This window comes from Lissotriton helveticus, chromosome 11 (assembly GCF_964261635.1).
Source record: "Lissotriton helveticus chromosome 11, aLisHel1.1, whole genome shotgun sequence".
Lineage (NCBI taxonomy): Eukaryota > Metazoa > Chordata > Amphibia > Caudata > Salamandridae > Lissotriton > Lissotriton helveticus.
This window is the reverse complement of record NC_136072.1, coordinates 1077843425-1077864504: the sequence shown is the minus strand read 5'-3', so window position 1 is coordinate 1077864504 and position 21080 is coordinate 1077843425. Positions and strand designations below refer to the sequence as shown.

The window sequence follows — 21080 nt, the reverse complement described above, 5'->3', positions numbered from 1 at the left end:
TGTTTATTCAGAATCCAGCCTGGTTTCTTTTTAGATGACACACATAGTTATAGATAAAACTTCTGTGTCATCTGTTGTATAGACCAACATCTTTAGCAAACAGTAATTTTATACACCACAAGCAAAAGGTTTGCCTCCAGACATCCTATCTAGGATAGAGAGTTTGCTAAAAACTCTGGCATGTATGAGGAGAGAGCACTCTTACATGACAGACTCCTTGATTAGACAAGTTCTATATTAGCGTTAACATCCATAAGAACGTCTAAAAAACCCCTAAAGAGAGGGGAGAGAGAGAGAGAAAAAGCAAATCTGTCCACAACACCCCTGTTTGGTCACCTACCTCTCCGTCGTTGCCTCTGGCTTAAACTGAGCCGAGGGGGAGGTAGTGTGCCAAGATCACCTGAGGGAAAATAAAGGGACATAGCGGACCAGAGAGAGACACTTCTTGTCTCCTCTCCTATTGGCTCGTTCGCGCACACTGAATGGACCAATCATACTCGGTCTTTACATCCGCCGGCTACTGCACCGCTCGTGATGCAAAAAAACTTTTCCTGCATCAGGGCGGACCATATAGAGAGCTACAAGCCAAGGAAACCCATTGGTTCACACTTTACACAGGAAATGAAAAGTGAATGTTTCAGCATTTCCTGTCGGTGAAAACCGCAACAGCCAGAACGCTCCCAAAACATAGCCCTCGGCGGACCTGATTGGACCAAGTCGACCAACCGGAAATGCTAAAGAACACACTGAGAAAGGCTGACCCTATTCCGCTTACTTAGCGGACTGCCTCATCATCGAATATAGCATCCTGATTGGTTCTTGTTCTTCAAAGCGGAAAAGTACACGTGCCGCCAAAAGAAGAACTTCACAAGCACAGCATTGATGGCCGCCCAGCATATATCAAAACACACCCAGCTATAAAAAGACTCAATGTTCACTAAACAACACACAGTTTTGGTGTGTAACAGCGTATATTTAAGTGTCCATAGCCAGTGGATGATCACATACTCCTACACTCGCCTAATGCCAAATCTCGCCTCCATATCACACGCGTGACCTTTTTGCCACGTTTGTATACAGGTACTGACAGTAATATTAAAGAAAGGGGAGGAAAGGAAGGAGACAACGCGCCAACCTAATAGCGACCCAATACCAGGATGCGCCATCGATTCCGTCCCAGTTAGTCTGACCGGTACAAAATACGTTGACAGCGCCAACGTTTGCGGAGTACGCTTACTGAGGATAGTCAGGCCGCAGTTAGCAATGTCTACGCGGACCTGTCTTATAAAAAGGACTACCTCCAGTGACACAATATTAGCGGTGAAACAGTCAAGAGTGATGCTCATATAACTGTATAGTCCCAGTGGTCACCCGAATCTGAGTCCAAACAAACCTCAATCGCTCATAGTAGACCCATAGGATACAAACTTCTACACTGTATAAGGGTAACACCAAATTTCAGGAAGCTTCTAGAACCCCATATTCTCTATGATACATAGTCGATGGTACTACAGCTGTAACCACGGAACATCGTCGTTCAATCCTTCTGAATCGCACATCAATTTATGGACCCATCTCTGCTCCTTTCTTAATAGAAATTGGGACACATCTGTGACATGCTGGGGTATGTAAGGTTGTTCTAACACTACCCATTGGAGTTCATCCGGTTGGTGTCTCGCAGCAAGAAAGTGTGAGGTCAGACGCGTCGCCTGTTTGTTACGCCTGATCGTGCTCTTATGCTCTTGTATCCGTAGCTTGATCTTTCTCGTAGTCATACCTATGTACCTTAAATTGCACGGGCAGGTGATTAAGTAGATTACTCCCTCGCTATTGCAATTAGTATGACGTTTGAGTGCCCACGGTTTATCGGTGCCAATGTCAACATGGAGAGTTTTCCTCGTTTGTGGACAGACTGAGCAGTTCCCACAAGGGTAGTGCCCTTGGACCGGTGGGAGATCCCACAACGTAGCTGTCGGTGTCTCTGGCGTCATTCGTGGTCTCGTATGTACCAATTCTTCTTTGAGGTTACTACCTCTTTTGAACGCAAACAGAGGCAATGGTATATTCTCTCCGGTGCTGTTCAAAATGCGCCATCTACGTCGTATTATTTTCTGGATCTTCGATGACGAAGAGTTGAAGGTAGTTACACAAGCCAATCTGTCTAGAGGAGGTTTCTCTGTGTATAGTCATAATCTAGTGAATAGTCCCGCCCATGTGCGTGGACCCCGGAGCAATCAAAAATAATCTCTTACAGTGTCAAAAAATGCAGAAATGCATAGACACTTAAGAGAGAATTTAAAGACAGATAATGCAGCCAAAAAGGCTACACTGTCCAGTACTTCAACTAGAAATTCCACCACAAAATCCACAAAACAGCAGAGCCTGTACAGATTTCCCTTGCTTAACAGCAAAATCCCTCAGGAATGATAGAGAGAAGAACCTGGACAGACAAGCCCCATAGGCTGCCATTATGTGGCTTAAATAGGATACTGTGCCTTTAAGGAACCTTCCAGAACCTTCTCCCAGTATCCCAGAATGCATAGCAGGTCCAACTTAGCCTCAGTTCTTTTTTCCGGCTCCTGCAAGCAGGACCCTGGAGCATTGAGCTCTCCCTTTTCAAGGGTTTTGTTGGTGTTTTACACTAAATTCGTTTTTTGGTGCTTTTAAAGTACTTTAGTGACTTTCTTCTTGGGTTCCTGCACTCTTTTATTGTCCGTAATGCCAGCATTATTTGACAAATGCCCGGAGTGCTCCAGGAAGAAGGCCAAGTCAGACCCCCATGAGGTCTGTATCCTCTGGCTTCCCTCTTCCCACATCCCTGAGGAGTGTGTGATCTGTACAGGCTTCTCTGGAAGGACCCTGAAGGACAGGAGAAAAATCAGACTTCAGGGACTTGAAGAAAGAAGATTGAAGGCACGAGGTGGGTCAGGAGGGGCTCCTGCCCATGCTGAGGCCTCTGGGGGGCTCCCCAGGGGCAGGAAGTCCAGCCCGCGCCCTAGATCTCCGTCTGGGTCAGTTGCGCTGACCACGACGTCGAGGGGAAGGTCCACGGCCAGTTCCCGGTCTCCCCAGGGCTCTGGGTTGAGAAAACGTCGACGTCGAGGGACGTGTTCCGGCCGCCGTCGAAGCCGGTGTCGATCTCCTCGTCGTCGCCGTCGAGTGGTCGACATCGGAGGACCCGGCGTCGGCACTCGCCGTCGAGGCGACACCGCCGTTCGCCGTTGAGGACATCGTCGTCGAGGGGATCCTCGTCGTCGAGGCCGCCGTCGAGACGGAAGAAGTCTCCGGTGCGAAAGACGTCGACGTCGAGACATTCAAAGAGATCGACGTCGAAACGTTCCAAGAGGTCGACGTCGAGACGATCCAGGTCGTCGTCGAGACGTCAGAAGAGGTCGAGGTCGCCGTCGGGGCACCATCGCCCGTCGTCGAGATTCCGTGGCTCGTCCATCTGGTCGGGGTCGACGTCGAGACGTCGACACCTTTCGACGTCGAGGAGTGAGAGGCGGTCGACGCCGAAGGGCCGTTCGACGTCTAGGGACCCAGGCTCGCCGTCTGGGCACCGATCTTCGGCGTCAGGAGGTCGAAAAGACAGGCCCAGGACTGTGGGGGGCTCCCCACATTCCGGACAGGATGATGGCTCGCCGGGAACGGCGTATTCCGAGGTATATACCCCGAAGAAGCCTTCAGCGCCTCCTTCACTGCCTCCTTTACCAAGGGGTCCGCCTCCGAAGGCTCCGACCCCCCCTCCATTGCCTGCTCGACCGGCTCCGCAGGCCCCGGTGACTCCCCCACCCCCGGTCCCACCGCGGGCGGTGTCGATGCCCAAGTTTCCGACGCCGCCGAAGAAGACTCCTAAGTCGAAGCCGAAGCCTCGGACTCCGGAACCGGGGAGGCCGGCGGACCGTCCCAGGCCCAAGAGATCGAGGTCTCGCTCGGGGAGACGGGACAAGTCTAGGAGTGGACGCGGATCTTCATCGAGATCCAGGCATCGCCATAGGAGGCGTCGGTCCAGGTCACGCTCATCTGGGACCCGTTCTTACTCGCCCACGCTGTCTGATTCGCCAGAGACTAGGGTGTCCCCGATCGACGATATCGGCACATTCCAAGAGGTTCTCCTGCGCGGAGCGGCGAAGTTGGGGATCAAAGTTGAAGCGCCTACGCCTTCGACTTCTGTCATCTTTGAGACGTTACACAAGAAACACCTGTCTCGCCCCCTACTGCCTCTGGTGCCGGGGCTCCTCGAGCCGGCTGAACAGCTTTTCCTGACGCCGGCGGTTGTGAAGTCTGCGCCTTCCAGGCTCCTCAAGAAATACAGAGCTCCGGACTCGGACCCAGCCTTCTTGAGAAAGGACCCGGCGCCGGATTCGGTCATTGTGACGGCGACCCGGAAGCTTCATGCCACCTCCCCTGCGTCCACGGTGCCTCCGGACAAGGAGAGCCGCTGGATCGACTCTGCTGGGCGAAAAGCGTGTGGTACATCCTCCTCGTCAATGAAGGCTGCCAGTGACTCGGCGTTGTTGGGACGATACGACCGTGCACTGTGGGACTCAATGGAGCAGTTTGCGGACCTCGTTCCTCGAGACCACAAGGAGGACTTCATGGAGATCGTCCAGGAGGGGATGCTGGTCTCTAACCTGGCCATTAGCGCCACGGCGGATATTTCCTTGCTGTCTGCGCACGGATACTGCCACGGGATTAACCAGAGGCGCCATGCTTGGCTCCAGTTGACGTCTCTTAAGCCAGAAGCACAACAACGGGTGGCGAATCTCCCGTTTTCCGGAGATACCCTCTTCGGAAAACACGCGGATGACGAGATGGCCAGGATGAAGGCCGAGGTGGAGACCCTGACGGCGGTGGGCTTGGAGAAGCCCAAGGAGAAGAAACCCTACCGTCAGTTCCAACGGTGGTTCGGATCGCAGGGTCGTGGTAGAGGGCAGTCTGCCGGACAACATCAGCAGCAGCAACAGCAGCAGCAGTACAGACGGCCCTTCCAGAAACGCCAGGGGAGTAGAGGTAGACAGCAGTCCTCTGCCGCTTCCAAGGGCCCGGCCGGGCCTCGACCCTGAGCTGTTACTTCCCCCTCGTCCGTTACCCGCTCCGGTGGGGGGAATCGTTCAATTTTTTCTGGCAGAGTGGAGAAAAATTACTCAGGACAAGTGGGTGCTGAATATTGTTTGCAATGGATACAGTCTGCGTTTCACCAGCCCTCCTCCATCGATTCCTCCCGTCAGCTCGCAGTATCAACTGCGCGAGCTTCAGGCGGAGGCAGACATTCTGCTAAGGAAAAGGGCGATCGAAGACGTGCCTCTGTCTCAAAGAGGAAGAGGTCTTTACTCTCGGTTCTTTCTTGTCCGCAAGAAGGACAAAAACGAGTTCAGGCCCATTCTGGATTTGCGACAGGCAAACAAGTGGATTCGCAGAGAAAAGTTTCGCATGCTGTCGTTGCATCAGATCTACCCTCAGCTGCAACGAGGAGATTGGATGTGTGCCATAGATCTACAGGACGCATACTTCCACGTGCCCATTGCATGCAAACACAGGAAGTTTCTGCGCTTTCAAGTCGGCACCAATCACTATCAGTACACGGTACTACCCTTCGGGCTGAAGTCTGCACCCAGGACATTCTCGAAATGTATGGCAGTGGTAGCAGCACACCTGCGGAAGAACAAGGTGTTTGTCTACCCGTACCTGGACGATTGGTTGATCAAGGCCTCCTCCTTCTCGGAAGCTCAAGCACACTTCCAGAAGACGTGCGTTCTCTTGAACAAGCTGGGGTTGCACATCAACATGTCCAAGTCGGTCCCGATTCCGGTCCAGTGCATCCAGTACTTGGGAGCCTCCATCAATACACTGTCGGCAAGCGTGTCTCCTTCGGAAGAGCGACGTTTATCACTCCTTCGGAAGGCTCAGGCTCTCATGTCTACCCCGTCCACGACAGTGAGGACGGTGTCTTCTCTGCTGGGATCGATGGCCTCGTGTATCTTCCTGACGCCATGGGACCAGAGGAGAGGATCTTGGGACGACAAGATACGACTGTCTCTGCATGCTCTTCAGTCTCTGAAGTGGTGGTGCTCGAAGGAGAATCTCCTCAGAGGGGTTCCCTTCCACAAGGATATTCCCACACAGACTATCGTGACGGATGCTTCTCTCCAGGGCTGGGGAGCGCACTCCGGAGACCTGCAAATTCAAGGGACGTGGTCCCAGATGGAGGCCACGTACCACATCAATTTCCTGGAACTCAGGGCTGTGCACTTGGCACTGAAGGCTTTTCACCCGTCCTTTCAGACCAACTCTCTGCTTGTTCAGACGGACAACACGACAACGATGTATTACCTCAACAAGCAGGGGGGCTCGAGATCGCGCACTCTGTCGCAGGAGGCGCAGGCGATCTGGCACTGGCTTCTGGCTCGAGGACTGTCTATAACGGCCACCCATCTGCCAGGTGTGCAGAATGTTCAGGCAGACGAACTGAGCAGACTCATTCAAGAAAACCACGAATGGGTCTTAAACGACGAAGTACTAGGAGAAGTCTTCGCAAGGTGGGGAACTCCAGGCGTGGATCTGTTCGCCACCGCCGAAAACAGCAAATGCCGAGGCTTCGCCTCCAGGTACTACCAGCCGGGGACGCTGGGGAACGCGTTATGGATCAACTGGTCGAACAGCTTTCTGTACGCTTTTCCACCAATTCCCCTGATTCCGGCGGTTCTCATCAAGCTGTCCCAGTCCAGGGCGCGGATGATCCTGATTGCCCCGGAATGGCCCAGACAGTGGTGGTTCACGGACCTGCTTCACCGCTCTCTCCTTCCTCACATGAAGCTGCCGTGCAGGCCGGACCTTCTCACGAAGTTCGGGGGGCGGATGGTACACCCCAACCTCTCGTCGTTGAGTTTGGCGGCATGGCTCCTGAAATAGTGCAGTATGGCCATCTGAATCTCCCAGAGGATTGTATGGACATACTGAAGGAGGCTAAGCGACCTTCCACTAGGACTTCTTATGCTTACAAGTGGAAGAGGTTTTGCATCTGGTGCAAGTCTAAGAACTATGACCCTACGACATGCAAGGAAGATGTCATCCTTCCGTATCTGCTGCATCTGGCGCAGTCGGGCCTTAATGTCCATTCCATTAAGGTTCATCTGGCTGCTTTGACTGCCTACAGGAAAGGCCCTTCACAGACTTCCTTCTTCCAGATCCCTGTGATCAAAGATTTTTTGGAAGGCTTGAAGAAAGTGTTCCCTTCTGTCAGGCTTCCTTCGCCTTCGTGGGACTTGAATGTGGTGCTGTCCAGATTGATGAAGGAGCCTTTTGAACCCATTCATAAGGCTTCGTTGCAGCACCTGTCCTGGAAGGCGGCGTTCCTCGTGGCCATTACATCGGCCCGCAGGGTGAGTGAGATTCAGGCGTTGTGTTGCCAAGAACCTTATACTGTGTTTCATGCTGCTAAGGTTGTTATGCGTACTCACCCTAAGTTTCTTCCCAAGGTTGTTTCTGATTTTCATATCAATCAGACTATCACTTTGCCTACGTTCTTTCAGAATCCGTCATCTCCAGCGGAAAGGTCTTTACATTCCCTGGATGTGAGGAGGGTGCTGAAGTTTTATCTTGATAAGACTAAAGATATTCGTAGGTCAGACCAATTGTTCATTAATTATGGCTCAGTCAGGACAGGTCTTGCTACCTCTAAACAGTCCATCTCGAGGTGGATTGTGTCCTGCATACAATTGTGTTACTGCAAAGCTAATAAGACCTTAGGGGGTAAGCCTAAGGCTCATTCCACCAGAGGCAAAGCTGCCACGACAGCTATGCTTCGTAATGTTCCCTTTGCAGAGATCTGCAAGGCGGCCACTTGGAAGTCGGTCCATACCTTTGCTAAGCATTACTGCCTGGACACTGATGCCAGGGCAGACGCTCAGGTTGGGCAGGCTTCGCTGCGGAATTTGTTCGCACAATAGTGGCGTGATTTTCATACCCTCCACCGCCGCTTGATGTGGGGATGGGCTTGCCATTCTATTCACTAGATTATGACTATACACAGAGATCCCCTACTACAGAAGGAGTAGTTTCTGTCCTGTAACTCCAGTTCTGTAGTAGGGGTATCTCTGTTATAGTCATAAGCGCCCTCCCGCCTCCCCGGTGGAGATTTGTTCAGGTACATAATGCTACAGGTCTGGCGTTGTTTACGCCTTCAAAAAGAACTGAGGCTAAGTTGGACCTGCTATGCATTCTGGGATACTGGGAGAAGGTTCTGGAAGGTTCCTTAAAGGCACAGTATCCTATTTAAGCCACATAATGGCAGCCTATGGGGCTTGTCTGTCCAGGTTCTTCTCTCTATCATTCCTGAGGGATTTTGCTGTTAAGCAAGGGAAATCTGTACAGGCTTTGCTGTTTTGTGGATTTTGTGGTGGAATTTCTAGTTGAAGTACTGGACAGTGTAGCCTTTTTGGCTGCATTATCTGTCTTTAAATTCTCTCTTAAGTGTCTATGCATTTCTGCATTTTTTGACACTGTAAGAGATTATTTTTGATTGCTCCGGGGTCCACGCACATGGGCGGGACTATTCACTAGATTATGACTATAACAGAGATACCCCTACTACAGAACTGGAGTTACAGGACAGAAACTACTCCTTCTTCAAAGATGGCCGGTCCCACGTGTCTCGTCGCACCCACGGGTCTCAGCTGTGCTGCAGATGTGGGTAGAGGTCGGAGAGGTCTGGGAGTCCGGGTCTCGTCGAGCTCTGAGGTCTGGTTCCGGCAGGAAGGACGACAAAGTTAACCACTAGGACGCTTGATGGTGCCTGCTTGGGCAGGGTGGTCACTCCTTGGCCACAAGGGAGATTTCTTCAGTCTTCTGTGGAGCAGAACGTCGAAGTCCAGAGTTTCTTCTTGTAAAGTTGTTCAAGATAATCTAATTTGGAATGGGGCCAGCTCCTACCTTTATTCTGCTAAAGGGGGCTGTACTAGTGACTAGGTCCCTCCCATGGGTGGGACTAGGAAGGGAGGTGCTTACACCCCCTATCCTTTGTCCGGTTTCGCGCCAGAGCTGGGGCTGGAGTGCCCCAGCAACTGGTTTGAACCGGGGTATGCACATGGACACTTTGTGTGCCCCAGGCATGTCTCATTCCTTTCAGCCCTGCCTATCTGGATACACAAAGTCCTGTCTGGGGTGGTGCTAGCACCTCCCCACGCAGGAAATCCTTTGTCCAGGCCTCCGTTGCTGGAAGGACTCCCAGCAGCAGGAGGTCAGACTTGTGTCTGTGGCAGCAGCATCCATTTTGTGATGCTGAGGCTCGGGTTAACTTTAACCGAGGTTACAGTTACATACATGTCTTATCCCTCTAGAAGGGTGGAATGCTACCCCCGTCGCCAGAACTGGCGAGGGGGTAGTATTCCAAAGCGTATGACACCTTACACGACATGTTTCGATAATGCTATGCCAAAGTTAGCAATAACTGCGAGGATTATAATGCACTTAAGAGTATATGGTATAGCGTTCTCATGGAACAGCGATAAGGACATGGTTCCGAAAGCTGCAGACAGGCACAGCTCATGCTAGAGCACCATCTCACATAATTCCAAGCACTCTGCCTTCAGGATTGATAAGGCCTGCCATAGGAGTGACTTATAGGAATCTATGTGTCCATTTTGGGTTAGATATAGGTATACTATATCTACAGCAAAGGGTGATTACACCACCTTGCCCCAGCTGTGTTACCAGCCAGTTGTGTCTGTTTAGATGGCCAGCCAGGGGTGGCATAATACATGCTGCAGCCCCTGGGAGGCCTTGGGTGCACTTATGCCCTTGATACCTATGGTACACTGTACAAGGACTTACAAGAGTGACCCAATACCAATTGGTAAATGCACCTAAAGTACACGAGTGTCAATTTAGAGAGAGAACAGCTAGGCTGTGGGTCTGATTAGCAGGCCCACAGCCAGGGAAAGTCGTAAAGCAGTGAAGCAAAAATCTGGAGTGACCATAGGATTGCAGACCCTACTCTCCTACAGTCGCCAAGGCTCCTCCTCCTCCTCTTCCCCTTCCCAGCCTCCTGCCAACACAGTAAAGCAGCCCTAGATCCGCCATTCCGGATCATGTGGGTCCAGTGGGGGGTCGGCTTACCCATTTTCTGCGAGATTGGGAATTGATTACATCAGATCATTGGGTTCTCAATCTCTTGGAGAATGGGTATGCTCTTCCCTTTCTGGAATTTCCCCCAAATTACCCTCCTTGCCAGGGTTATTGTTCGGAGGACCACCTGCTACTCCTTCAGGAAGAAGTCCTGGCACTGTTCAGAAAGGGTGCGATAGAGGTGGTTCCGGATCAGGAGAGGGGTCAGGGATGCTACTCCCGGTATTTTCTGATCCCCAAGAAGGATAGCAGTCTTCGTCCAATCCTGGTTCTCAGGATCTTGAATCTTTACTTATCTGAATCAGGAGAAGTTCAAGATGCTCACCCTTGCGCAGGTTCTTCAAGCGCTGCTGGAAGAAGACTGGATGGTGTCGATCAACTTACAGGATGCGTATTTTCATATTCCCATCCTTAAGTCGCACAGGAAGTATCTCTGTTTCACGGTTGGATCGCAACACTACCAGTTTGCGGTCCTTCCGTTTGGTCTTACTACTGCGCCTCGAGTTTTCACCAAGGTGATGGCTGTGGTGGCTGCACATCTCATAAGATCGGGGATACCGGTATTCCTGTATCTGGACGATTGGCTGATCAAAGCAGAATCTCCAGAGATAGTGCTCCATCATCTGCAAGAGACAACTCAGTTGTTGCACAGGTTGGGTTTTTCGATAAATGTACCCAAATCTCACTTGGTGCCCTCCCAGCGCAACCTGTTCATAGGTGCGGTACTGGACACTACTGTGTGTCGTGCATTCCCTCCTCCTCAAAGGATTCGCGACATACAGGAAATGATTCCTTTATTTTACAATGGAGCGGTCCTTCCAGTTCTGAAGGTCCTTCGTCTGCTCGGTCTGATGCTTCTTGCATTCTGTTGGTCAGCCATGCACGCTGGCACATGAGGGCACTCCAGTGGTGCCTCCGCAGGCAGTGGTATCAGCACAGCGGAGATCTCAGGGAGTCAGTGAGGATCTCGAGAGAAACTGCAGTGGATCTGTTTTGGTGGAGCGTGGAAGGCAATCTGTCACAAGGAAAGCCTTTTCAAATACCTCTATCGGTGGCCACAGTGATAATGGATGCATCCACTCTAGGGTGGGGTGCTCATCTGGGGGATCTGGAGGTCAAAGGTCTTTGGTCTCCAGAGGAAAGGCTGCTTCACATCAACCGTTTAGAGTTGCGGACCATACGTTTAGCGCTCAAGGCCTTCCTCCCTTCCCTTCGTGGTCAGTCAGTTCAAGTCCTGACGGACAACACGACCGCGATGTGGTATGTCAACAAGCAGGGAGGAGTGGGGTCGCAGTGTCTCAGCATGGAGGCTCTGCGTCTCTGGTCCTGGGTTCAGGACCATCAGATTTGTCTGATGGCAAATCATCTGGCCGGAGTTCTGAACGTACGTGCAGACAGTCTCAGTCGGCAGTTCTCAGCCGACCACGAGTGGAGGCTCCATCCAGAGGTAGTTTGTTATGTCTTTCGGACGTGGGGATCTCCTCAGGTGGACCTGTTTGCCACTCACGAGAATGCTCACTGCCCGTTATTCTGCAGTCTCCAGTTTCCAATGCAAGGAACACTGGGGGACGCGTTTCAGTTGAGTTGGGATTCTCAACTCCTTTACGCGTTTCCTCCAAAACCCTTGATTCCTCGGGTTCTGAGGAAGATTCGCCAAGACCGGGCCCAAGTTATTTTGATCGCCCCGGATTGGCCAAGAAGGGTGTGGTACACAGATCTTCTCCACCTCTCCTCTTGCCCTCCGCTCCGTCTCCCTCACAGGGCAGATTTCCTCTCCCAGATGGAGGGGCAGGTTCTACACACCCACCTCCAGACCTTACACCTTCATGCCTGGAGATTGAGCGGGGCAACCTGATTTCCTTTTCTCTCCCACACGATGTGGTGGATGTCATCTTATCGGCCAAGCGTGACTCCAAGTCCATTTATCCTTATAGATGGTCTAAATTTGTTGCTTGGTGTGGGCAGAAGTCCATTGACCCTTTAAGGGCTCGTTTGTCCAATATACTTCAATTTGCACTTTCCTTGGCCCAGCAGGGTTTTGCGGTGGCAACTATCAAAGGTTATTTGTCGGCCTTATCGGCTTTCCTTTGTTTGCCGGACCAGCCCTCTTTGTTTAAATCTCCTATTATATTACGATTCATTAAGGGCCTTACCAATAAATTTCCTCCTACACCTTTTATTGTGCCTCAATGGGACTTGAACCTTGTTCTTACATTCTTGATGGGTTCGCCTTTTGAACCTTTACACAAGTGTCCCTTGAGACTTTTGTCTTTTAAGACTATTTTTCTAGTGGCAATTACCTCGGCAAGGAGGGTAAGTGAGCTTCAACCTCTTAGTTCAAAGCCCCCATTTTTGTCCATTCATGCTGAAAGAATGGTTCTCAGGACCAGGGCTGCTTTTCTGCCTAAGGTGGTAACTCCTTTCCATCTGGGGCAGTCCGTTACCCTCCCTTCCTTCTATCCTCCCCCTCACCCTTCCAAGGAGAAGGAGAGACTTCACCGCTTGGACCCTAAGAGGGCGGTGAGCTTTTACCTGGACAGGACAGGAGAGTTCAGGTTGGATGACCAGCTGTTTGTTGGATTTGCTGGCTGCAAGAAGGGAAAGGCACAAGCGCATGCTCTAGAGATGGATTATCCTCTGCATTAAATCTGCTACGCCCTGGTGGGTAAGGAACCTCCAGAGGGTAGAAGAGCTCACTCTACTAGAGCAAAGTCTTCTACATCTGCTTTGTCTAGAGGTGTACCTGTTGAGGATATTTGTAGAGCGGCGACTTGGGCCTCCCTCCACACTTTCGCAAAGCATTACTGTTTAGATTCTGAGGTGAGGAGGGACGGCCACTTTGCGCGCTCTGTCCTCCAGGACTTTCTGGTATAGGAGAGTGGACACCCTCCTCCGGGAGTGGGGACTGCTGTGGGACTCTATTCACAAGGTGAGGAATCCACTGGCAGATGTATCTTTCAGAAGAACAAGTTACTTTCCTTCGGTAACGCTTTTTCTGGTAGATACAATATCTGCCTTTGGATTCCTCACTGACCCGCCTCCCCGTTGTCCTCTCTTCTATACCTGAGTTACTGTAATGTATATATTTTTATTGTCAAAGGAAATGTTTATTACAATTTGTTTTCCTGCATTGACTTCACACTGTGTGTTATCTTGACATTTGTGTACTGTGTATATATCTGCTGTCATCGGTCCGTCCGTGTGCCTCAAAGGCACGGAAAAAAGGGCAGAACTGATGTCATCACGCCGGCGTGGGCCTATTATGGTGTCGGTGATGTCAACGGAGTCGTGCGCGATGGCTTGCCTCTGTGACATCGTCCACGTCGGCGCAAACCTACAAAAGAATTTGCGAATGTTGCTGACGCAAGGGGATATTCACAAGGTGAGGAATCCACAGGCAGATATTGTATCTACCAGAAAAAGCGTTACCGAAGGTAAGTAACTTGTTCTTTATGGCCACTCGAGTCCTCCTTGCTAAGACTGTGGCTTGTTGGCTGCTGGGCGGCCCTTGTTGGCTGTGTGTTTTTTGCTTGAGTTATCTGCGCAGATTGGCCCTGAGATTAGGCCTTCTGTTTTCTATTGGGCTGCTTGACAAGCCTTCTGCAGGTTTTTTTCCCCGCTGCTCTTTCGTTTCGTTTTCCTCAGCTGCGGAAGTTTCTTCCAAAGAGGGTTCCCATGTCTTGGGACTTAACGTACCCTATGTGGGGTAGTGGTAGCTGTTCTATAGCTTGCGCTGTGCTAGGGGGTTGTGGTCACCTTCGGGCCTCTGCTCTCCGTGGTGTTTATGTATGTTGCAGATGCAACTCTCTTGCTGGATTGGAACGCCTTGGGTGCCCTTCTCCGGGGTCGCAGTGTGGTTCACCAGGTCTGGCCTACTGCCTGCGACCTGGCATCGTGACTCTGGTTCTGCTTCTTTGTGTCGTGTGCTCGACCCCTCGCTGAGGGGTGTCCGGGCTCCTCTTCGCCTTCATGTTCTCAGTCCTGGGGGCTGAGGTGGTTTTGTGCTCCCCCTTCTTCAGGCGTCGCCTGCCCGGTCTTCCAGGGGGCTCCGGGCTATTCTTCCTGCTTCCGACTGCTTTATTGCTGTCAGCGCAGTTCTGTCTGGTCTGTTGCCTTCCGACTGTGGTGGGCTCGCCTTCTTTTCCCTTGTCTCCTTGGGTCCTCTAGGTTGTTCTTCCTCTTCGTTGCCCTGGCGTTGGATGAGGTTATGTGGCTCTGTAGGGGCGTGGGGTGCTTCGGCCTTCCCCTGCCTTGCCCTTGGTTACTCTGTTGAGTGTGAATGGGCTTCCTCTTTCTCCTTCTTCTTTTCTTCTCCCACGCCCCTCTTGGGGCCGGTGGTGTTCTGCTTGTGGAGGTTCCCCTTGCCTGGAGGGCGGGGCTCCACGCCCTGTCTGTTGGACTAGTCCCCAATGGGGCCCTCTGTTATGTCCAGGCTGGTGGGGTCCTTCGCAGACCCTCCTTCCCCGTGGGTATGGCTAGGGTATCTATTCTATGTTAAGGAATCTGCGGCTAGTAGTCTCTATCACATGTGCGAGTTACTTACCTTCAGTAACGATGTATCTGGCAGATTACCTCACGGCCCGCCCTTCCTCCCCGTTCTGCGAGGACCTTTGGCTTCTGCACTCGCCTCTCGGTGGGTGGCTATGTCTTCTGTCAGTGCATTCTTTCGTTCTTTTGACAGGATGATTTGTCTGGCTTCTTGTTCCTCTCCTCCTCTTTGGCACTTTGGAGGATGGGTCTATCGGTACTCCTGTGCCCCTCTGCTATGGTTGCTCCGGGGTTGAGGCTTGCCTTTACTCTCATCCCTCCCCTCCCTCCCTCCCTCTTTGTTACTAAGGGTCCTGGCCCCTCTGCTAATCTATGGGTTGGGGTCCTCTGGCCTTGCCTTGCCTTGTTCCTTTGGGGGGGTTGTCATACTCTGTGCTGGGGTTGCCTTGGAGGTTTGTCGTTCCCTGTTTGTCTTGGAACTGGTTCCCCTTTGTGTTCTTGGTTGGGGTTATACTCCTGCCACATGTTGTCATGACATTATACATATATTCCTTGCATCGGGGGGGGGCTGTCTACATGCTGGCAGGGTGGCTGCTCAGGGCTGTGCTCTGTTCTTTCTTCTTTCCCTGCCTTTGGGTACTACAGTGTTGGCACTGCTCCTTATGGTGTTGTTCGTCACCATTCCTTTTTCTGCTTTTTCGCACACTGTTCCCATGCTCCCACAGTTTGTCTGGTGGTTCCGCGTTGTGGCGCGGAAAAGTTCTCAGAAGAAAACTGACGTAGGTGCGCCGGGGTGGGACTAATGTGACCTTCTTTGACGTCACATACGCGGACGACGCCTGGGCGGAGTCGCGTGATGCCGTCCCTCCCCCTCCGTCCCCCCTGCCCCCCGGCGCGCAGGGATGCTGTGGCAAAAAAGTTTTCCGGATCCAGTCTCACGCCTGGGGATAATTCTACGTTGAGGAATCTGCGGCTAGAATTGTCTCTACCAGATACATCGTTACCGAAGGTAAGAGGCTAGTACTTTTGGTCTTGTACCTAGATATAGAGTAGTCTAGAGTTCAAGTTGACGAGAATAAGCTCTTGACCAGGTGTAACATAATCCTCAAAAAGAGTACTTTATCCAGCCATGACTTTATCAAGAGCATGCGCAACCCTGAGAAGGAAACTCTACTGCCAAAGCAAGAACATCATCCTGAAATGGTAATTGTTTAGCTTCTGACAGCACATACCTTTTAGAAACTGCCAGCATCACCTCAATCAATCAATCAATCAATCATTACATTTGTAGAGCGCTTCTTGTCACCTGTGATGGTATCCAAGCGCTAGCAGGATCCAGTTGATTAGCCAAATATCCAGGTCTTCAGGGACTTTCGGAACTCTAAAAGAGATGGGGAGGTCTGTAGATGAAAGGGTAGCTCGTTCCATGTCTTCACTGCTAGGTATGAGAAGGAGTGACCTCCACATCTGCTACGTCGGATGTGGGGGTGAGGGTTAGTGAAAGGGAGGCAGAGTGGAGGTGTCTGGTGGGCTGATGGAAGTTCAGGTGGTAGTCCAAGTAGACAGGTCTGCAGTTATGTAGGGCCTTGTATGCTTAGGTCAAAATCTTGAACTGGCATTTTTTCTGTACAGGTATTCGGTGGAGTTCCCTGAGGTAGGGGGTGATGTGGGTTTGTCTATGGAGATCCAAGATGAGTTCGGCTGCAGCGTACTGTATGGTCTATAGTCGGAGGTGAGCTGTGATCTCTGTGTAGAGAGTATTTCCATAGTCCAGTAAGATGAGGGCCTGGGTGATGATGCATCTTGAACTTTGTAGGAGCCATTTGAATGTCTTATGAAGCATGCGGAGGATGAAAAAGCAGGAGGAGACCGAGATGACCTGAGTCATCATGGTTAGCTTGTTGTCCAGAATGATGCCTAGGTTCCTAGCCTGCTCAGTGGAGGTAGGAGTACGTCCGAGTTCTGTAGGCCGCCAGAATGGGTCCCATGGGGAGCTTTTGTTTCCGAAAATCAGTACCTCTGTCTTATCTGTATTGAGCTTCAGGCAGTTGTCCTTCAGCCAGTTGGCGACGTTGGTCAGGCAGTTGCGGAAGTGGTCTCGGTGTTGGTGGGGTGTTTGGAGAGGATGGGTTGTGTTATCAGCATAGGATATTATGTCGAGTCCATGGGTTTTGGCAATGCTGGTCAAAAGTGTTGAAGAGGGTGAGGCTGAGTAAGGATCCTTGGGGATCACCGAGGATGCCACCAGTCATGACAAGTAGATATTTCCTTTTTAATAGACAATAATGTTGTGAAAAATTAGCACTTTTTGCCATAGCATACAGAGGCTGTAGACATTAAATACTACAATTCCACGTCCTAATATTCCAATTCATATAGTATCCTCAATCTTTGTAAAGGTCTACGTTCACATAAAGCCCCAAAGAACAACAGCAAACTAGGTGCACCAACAACTTTAATTGTTCACCTGGTATATCTGATTCAGCTGGAGAAGGAGGCAGGGGATCTCTGTATACTGTTTGCTTGTTTGTCTTGTAGATGAAGCATAGCAGTTTCAATATCTTATGCTTTTTATTTTCAGGTATGGGACCAGTCGTCCGTATAAAATTCTACTAGAAAACTCCTCATCTCGATCTGCAGAAAAAACATCCAAAGGCGTGAAGTTTGGGCTTCAATCACTGCAGTCTGCATCCTCCAATGCTTTGTGACTGTCCTAAGCCTCTTGAGGACATCCGATCCTAGAACATTCACTGATTCTTCCTTTGAGTGCAGTTCCTTCTAAGGCACATCTATAAGTGGTTTGCTACCTAGCGTCCACCGGGACGCAGAGTCTTGTGGGGCTTATTAAGCGACACATACCAATCTTAAGGGCTCTGCTTTTTGGTGTCATTCTCCAACACAACCACCAGATGCTCGCTGCACAGCAAAACACCAAGTGATAAGTGGTCTACCGGTATACACCCTTGACATGCAGCCAATAGGGGCTCACTTAACCATGACACACTTAGCCATGACTGCCTACCACTATGCTGCAAACCAGTGCAAGAGGCAGGTATTTCCAGCTGTAAATATTGTACTGCTCACCACTATAATAAGCAGAGCCCTAGGAGGCTAGGTGCCTGATACTTCAGAACATGCACAGTGCCATAAGGCCCGCTGATCAGCGCCCTGCAGACAACAGCCATGAAAAACCTGCTGACCTATTACTTGCGCCTTCCTGCACTTCCAGATTTTGCACTTTGTACTTTACTTTTTCAGCACATCCATAACTCCATCATTTTTCCACAGTCTATTAGTAGACTGCTTTATCTAGTCTAGTTTATTATCGGCTTGATATTACTAACCTATTTATTCCTCATTGACTTTTTGGACACACCACAGTGGTTTTAAAGAAGAATTTGACAAAACCTAATTTTAAAAGTAATCTTGACTCTTTGAACTGAACTTCAACAAGAATGTTTCAATTCAGCAAGACGAAATACCACCACTATTCATTTTTTTAAATGTTTGTTGCTGGCCAGTCTCATGAACATGTTTTTCCCAAAGGATGAAACAAGGCTTTTCTTGATCTTTTCCAGTTAAGTGTGAGTGAACATACTCAAAGTATAGTTTATGATATAGTGCCAAACTCCAGAGGTATGCAAGCTTTTGTCTATTACATGAACATCCACCCTGCAGGGGTTTCCTGAGCTCAGGTTGAAAATTAAAAAATGTAAAATGCAATGAAACCCCGCCTGACACTTCCTTTAAAAAAAACAAATTAGAGCCCAAATTCTTCTCCATGGGTATGCTGATAATCTTATTTTAGAGGTTATAATAGTCACCTTCTTCCATACATGTAAATACAAAGGCCACAATTGCCTATGTAATTTAAAAAAAACTTTTGCAGGATCAATGTGTTTTACTCTAAATCAAATCTCTGCTTTGGCTTGTTACATGAAGTCTAATGAGGGACTGTAATCTGAAATGCAAACATAAAAAGGGTGGGGTGACCTTTGCAGGGTGGGAAGGCACCATGTTCTGTTTTCAACAATAAGTGTGTATTTGGTTGAAAATGCACCCAAAAAAGTTCCTGTTTCAAAAAAAAAAGTACAGGGCAAGCTGCGGATTTCAGCCCTTTATGTGGATAAAATATTTCGCTTCAGGAAGAAAATGCTCTTTATGAGTTAAAATCTAAACTGTTTGCCTTGTTTTTCCACCACAGCTTTGCTATTTAATAAGGCAATGTGGTATTTGTTCATAGACTTAAACCGTCTTACATCTTCAAAATAGGAAAAGGCACTTATTTGGAGAGAGTTAGTTATGTGAGAGGCCACTGTTAAAAACCTAATGAAATTCATGGTTGTGTCTAAAAAAAATTATTTTTGTTATCATTACAAGCTGGGGAGAAAGAAAAAGTCACATAATCAAAAGGAACATTGTTACTAAACATAACAAAAATCCTTCTGTAGCCACTGATGAACCGATGGGACATGGCGCCAGTAGTTGGCAGTTTTTCTATTGGAGCTCAAATCTAAAACTAGACATGTTTTGTGGTGGGCGTGTGGGACAACTATCAGTAGTACAAACCTCCTTTAGGCTCTTTCGCTTGTACACATTGAAACGCAATAAAAGAATTAAGGGACAATATGCCTAAATCGAATTTCTAAGATATTTTCTCATTAACCACTTGTTCTTCAGCATGAGTTAGATCTCTCACCCTCTGGCTTTCTATTGATTGTCTTGCCTTGTTCTTATTTGTGGCAATGGTATATTCTCCATTCACAGTCATCACCCAGGTTCACCAGCCTCACAAACATTCTTTGGACCTGGTTTAGTTAATATCACAAGAAATATCCTAATCCATACACAACATGCACAAAGACCTAGCAATCCTGCCATAAAAACCTGCCTTTCAATTATATGTAGCCCTAAGCTAAAATAGCCATCGCAAACCTAATTTTACAGTAACCTCTTATTTCAACTAACCATTGCTTCATTTCGTTAGTTTTGTTCTCTATGTACTGTCGCTGATGATGGACTGATGTTTTATGACATTATTGGTTGTGGATATTGGGGAGGGCGGAAATTGTTGTGTGCAACCTAGTGCCATCTTACCCGGCTGCACTAGAGCAAATGTCTGGTCCTCATACTGTGGTGAAAGCCATTACTTTGCATGGGGCTGCGCCATTGACCTGGGTACTCACATGTTTTTGGTTGCGTTGCTTGATGTTTTTCTGCTACCTCACTTGTAAAGTACTCCAAGCCTTGAGATGGCTCTGCAAAACCCACCCTCCAATTGTTTTCTTTGGGGATTTTCTTGGTGGAAAAGGTGCTAAAGTCTTTATTAAGCAAGTCAATTAAGCAAGACTTAAGTCGGACTTTAACTTCACTTAGCTTTAGACACATTTTTACAAATATGGCAGAAATAGCACTTTATTAAAATGTCTGTTTCTTCCCATTGGAATGCAAAAACATTGGGTTTCCAGAGCTACGCAGTCTAGTGCCTCTGAAAATTGATTATGTCTGCATGGAAAAGAAGCCTGGAGAAGGAATAAGATCATGGTGCACAAGACAACTGAAAGCATCAAAACATTTTTCCATCAGGCTCTTAAAGCAGTCAGGAAGGGTAATGTGGAGTCCGCCATTACACTTTCATGACTCATTCAAGAATGTCATTGACCAAGAAGTCCCAAAGTGTATATGTTATGTCTCTATTGTGAAATGCTTCCTTCTATACAGACAACTTCATGGATTGTACATATTAACCAGAAACTTTATATTCGTAAACAAAGGGAATTGAACTGGTTTCTACTTTTTTATTGTAAACGGCGCATTTTTCAAAATGTACATTTTGTTTAATGGTGGTTGTGGACAGCCCAGTGAGCTTAATCTTCTTTAAGACACCAAGAAGAATTCAAAGCTTCAGATTTTAGCAAACAAAGAAACTGGATTTTGGTATCAGGAGATGTACAGCTGTAAAAGGAAACATAGTATGTTATGTATTTGTTCCTTACCTAATGTTCTTCTGCTTGAGGCCCCCCATTGAAAGCGTCCAATGTAATAAATGTTCACTTCAACCACAATTTTCTATCTGGAAGTATGTGTTTTTCTGGAGGTTCTGTTAAGACAGTTGTCCTCTTTGCTTTCTGCATGGATGGCCCATTCTGATTGTGATACAGACCGCTGGTGATCCTTATAAGGAGTGTAGGACATTATCAAGTATCCCGTCCCTCCCCCTGAAGTTCACGTGTGCAACCCATGTGTTTTATATGATCCTTTTCATCTCACGATCTTTTAAATTCATTGTGTCCCTGATGTCTTCATTCAGGTCTGAATTCTTATTGCAGTCACTTGTTGGCAACTTTTCTGTTTGTCTGTCATTAAATGTTATTGAATGTTTCCATTACAGAAAAAAACATTTACCTTTAGCCCAGGTTTGCTTTGTACTTGAAACCGCTGTGCCATTTTGCCTGAGCTGGACATTT

General features: G+C 49.0%; 1 protein-coding gene across 4 annotated transcripts in view; it reads left to right on the top strand.

Moving 5' to 3' along the window:
* CIT (citron rho-interacting serine/threonine kinase) overlaps nt 1-20678 on the top strand; it is a 1315032-nt gene extending 1294354 nt beyond the window's left edge. For all 4 annotated transcript variants that reach the window (XM_078667654.1, XM_078667653.1, XM_078667652.1 and 1 more), the window contains one exon: nt 17195-20678. In XM_078667654.1, coding sequence (XP_078523780.1) covers nt 17195-17218 — 24 coding nt within the window. In that variant the 3' untranslated portion in view covers nt 17219-20678. The remainder of the gene's footprint in view (nt 1-17194) is intronic.
* Nucleotides 20679-21080: the final 402 nt, after the last annotated feature.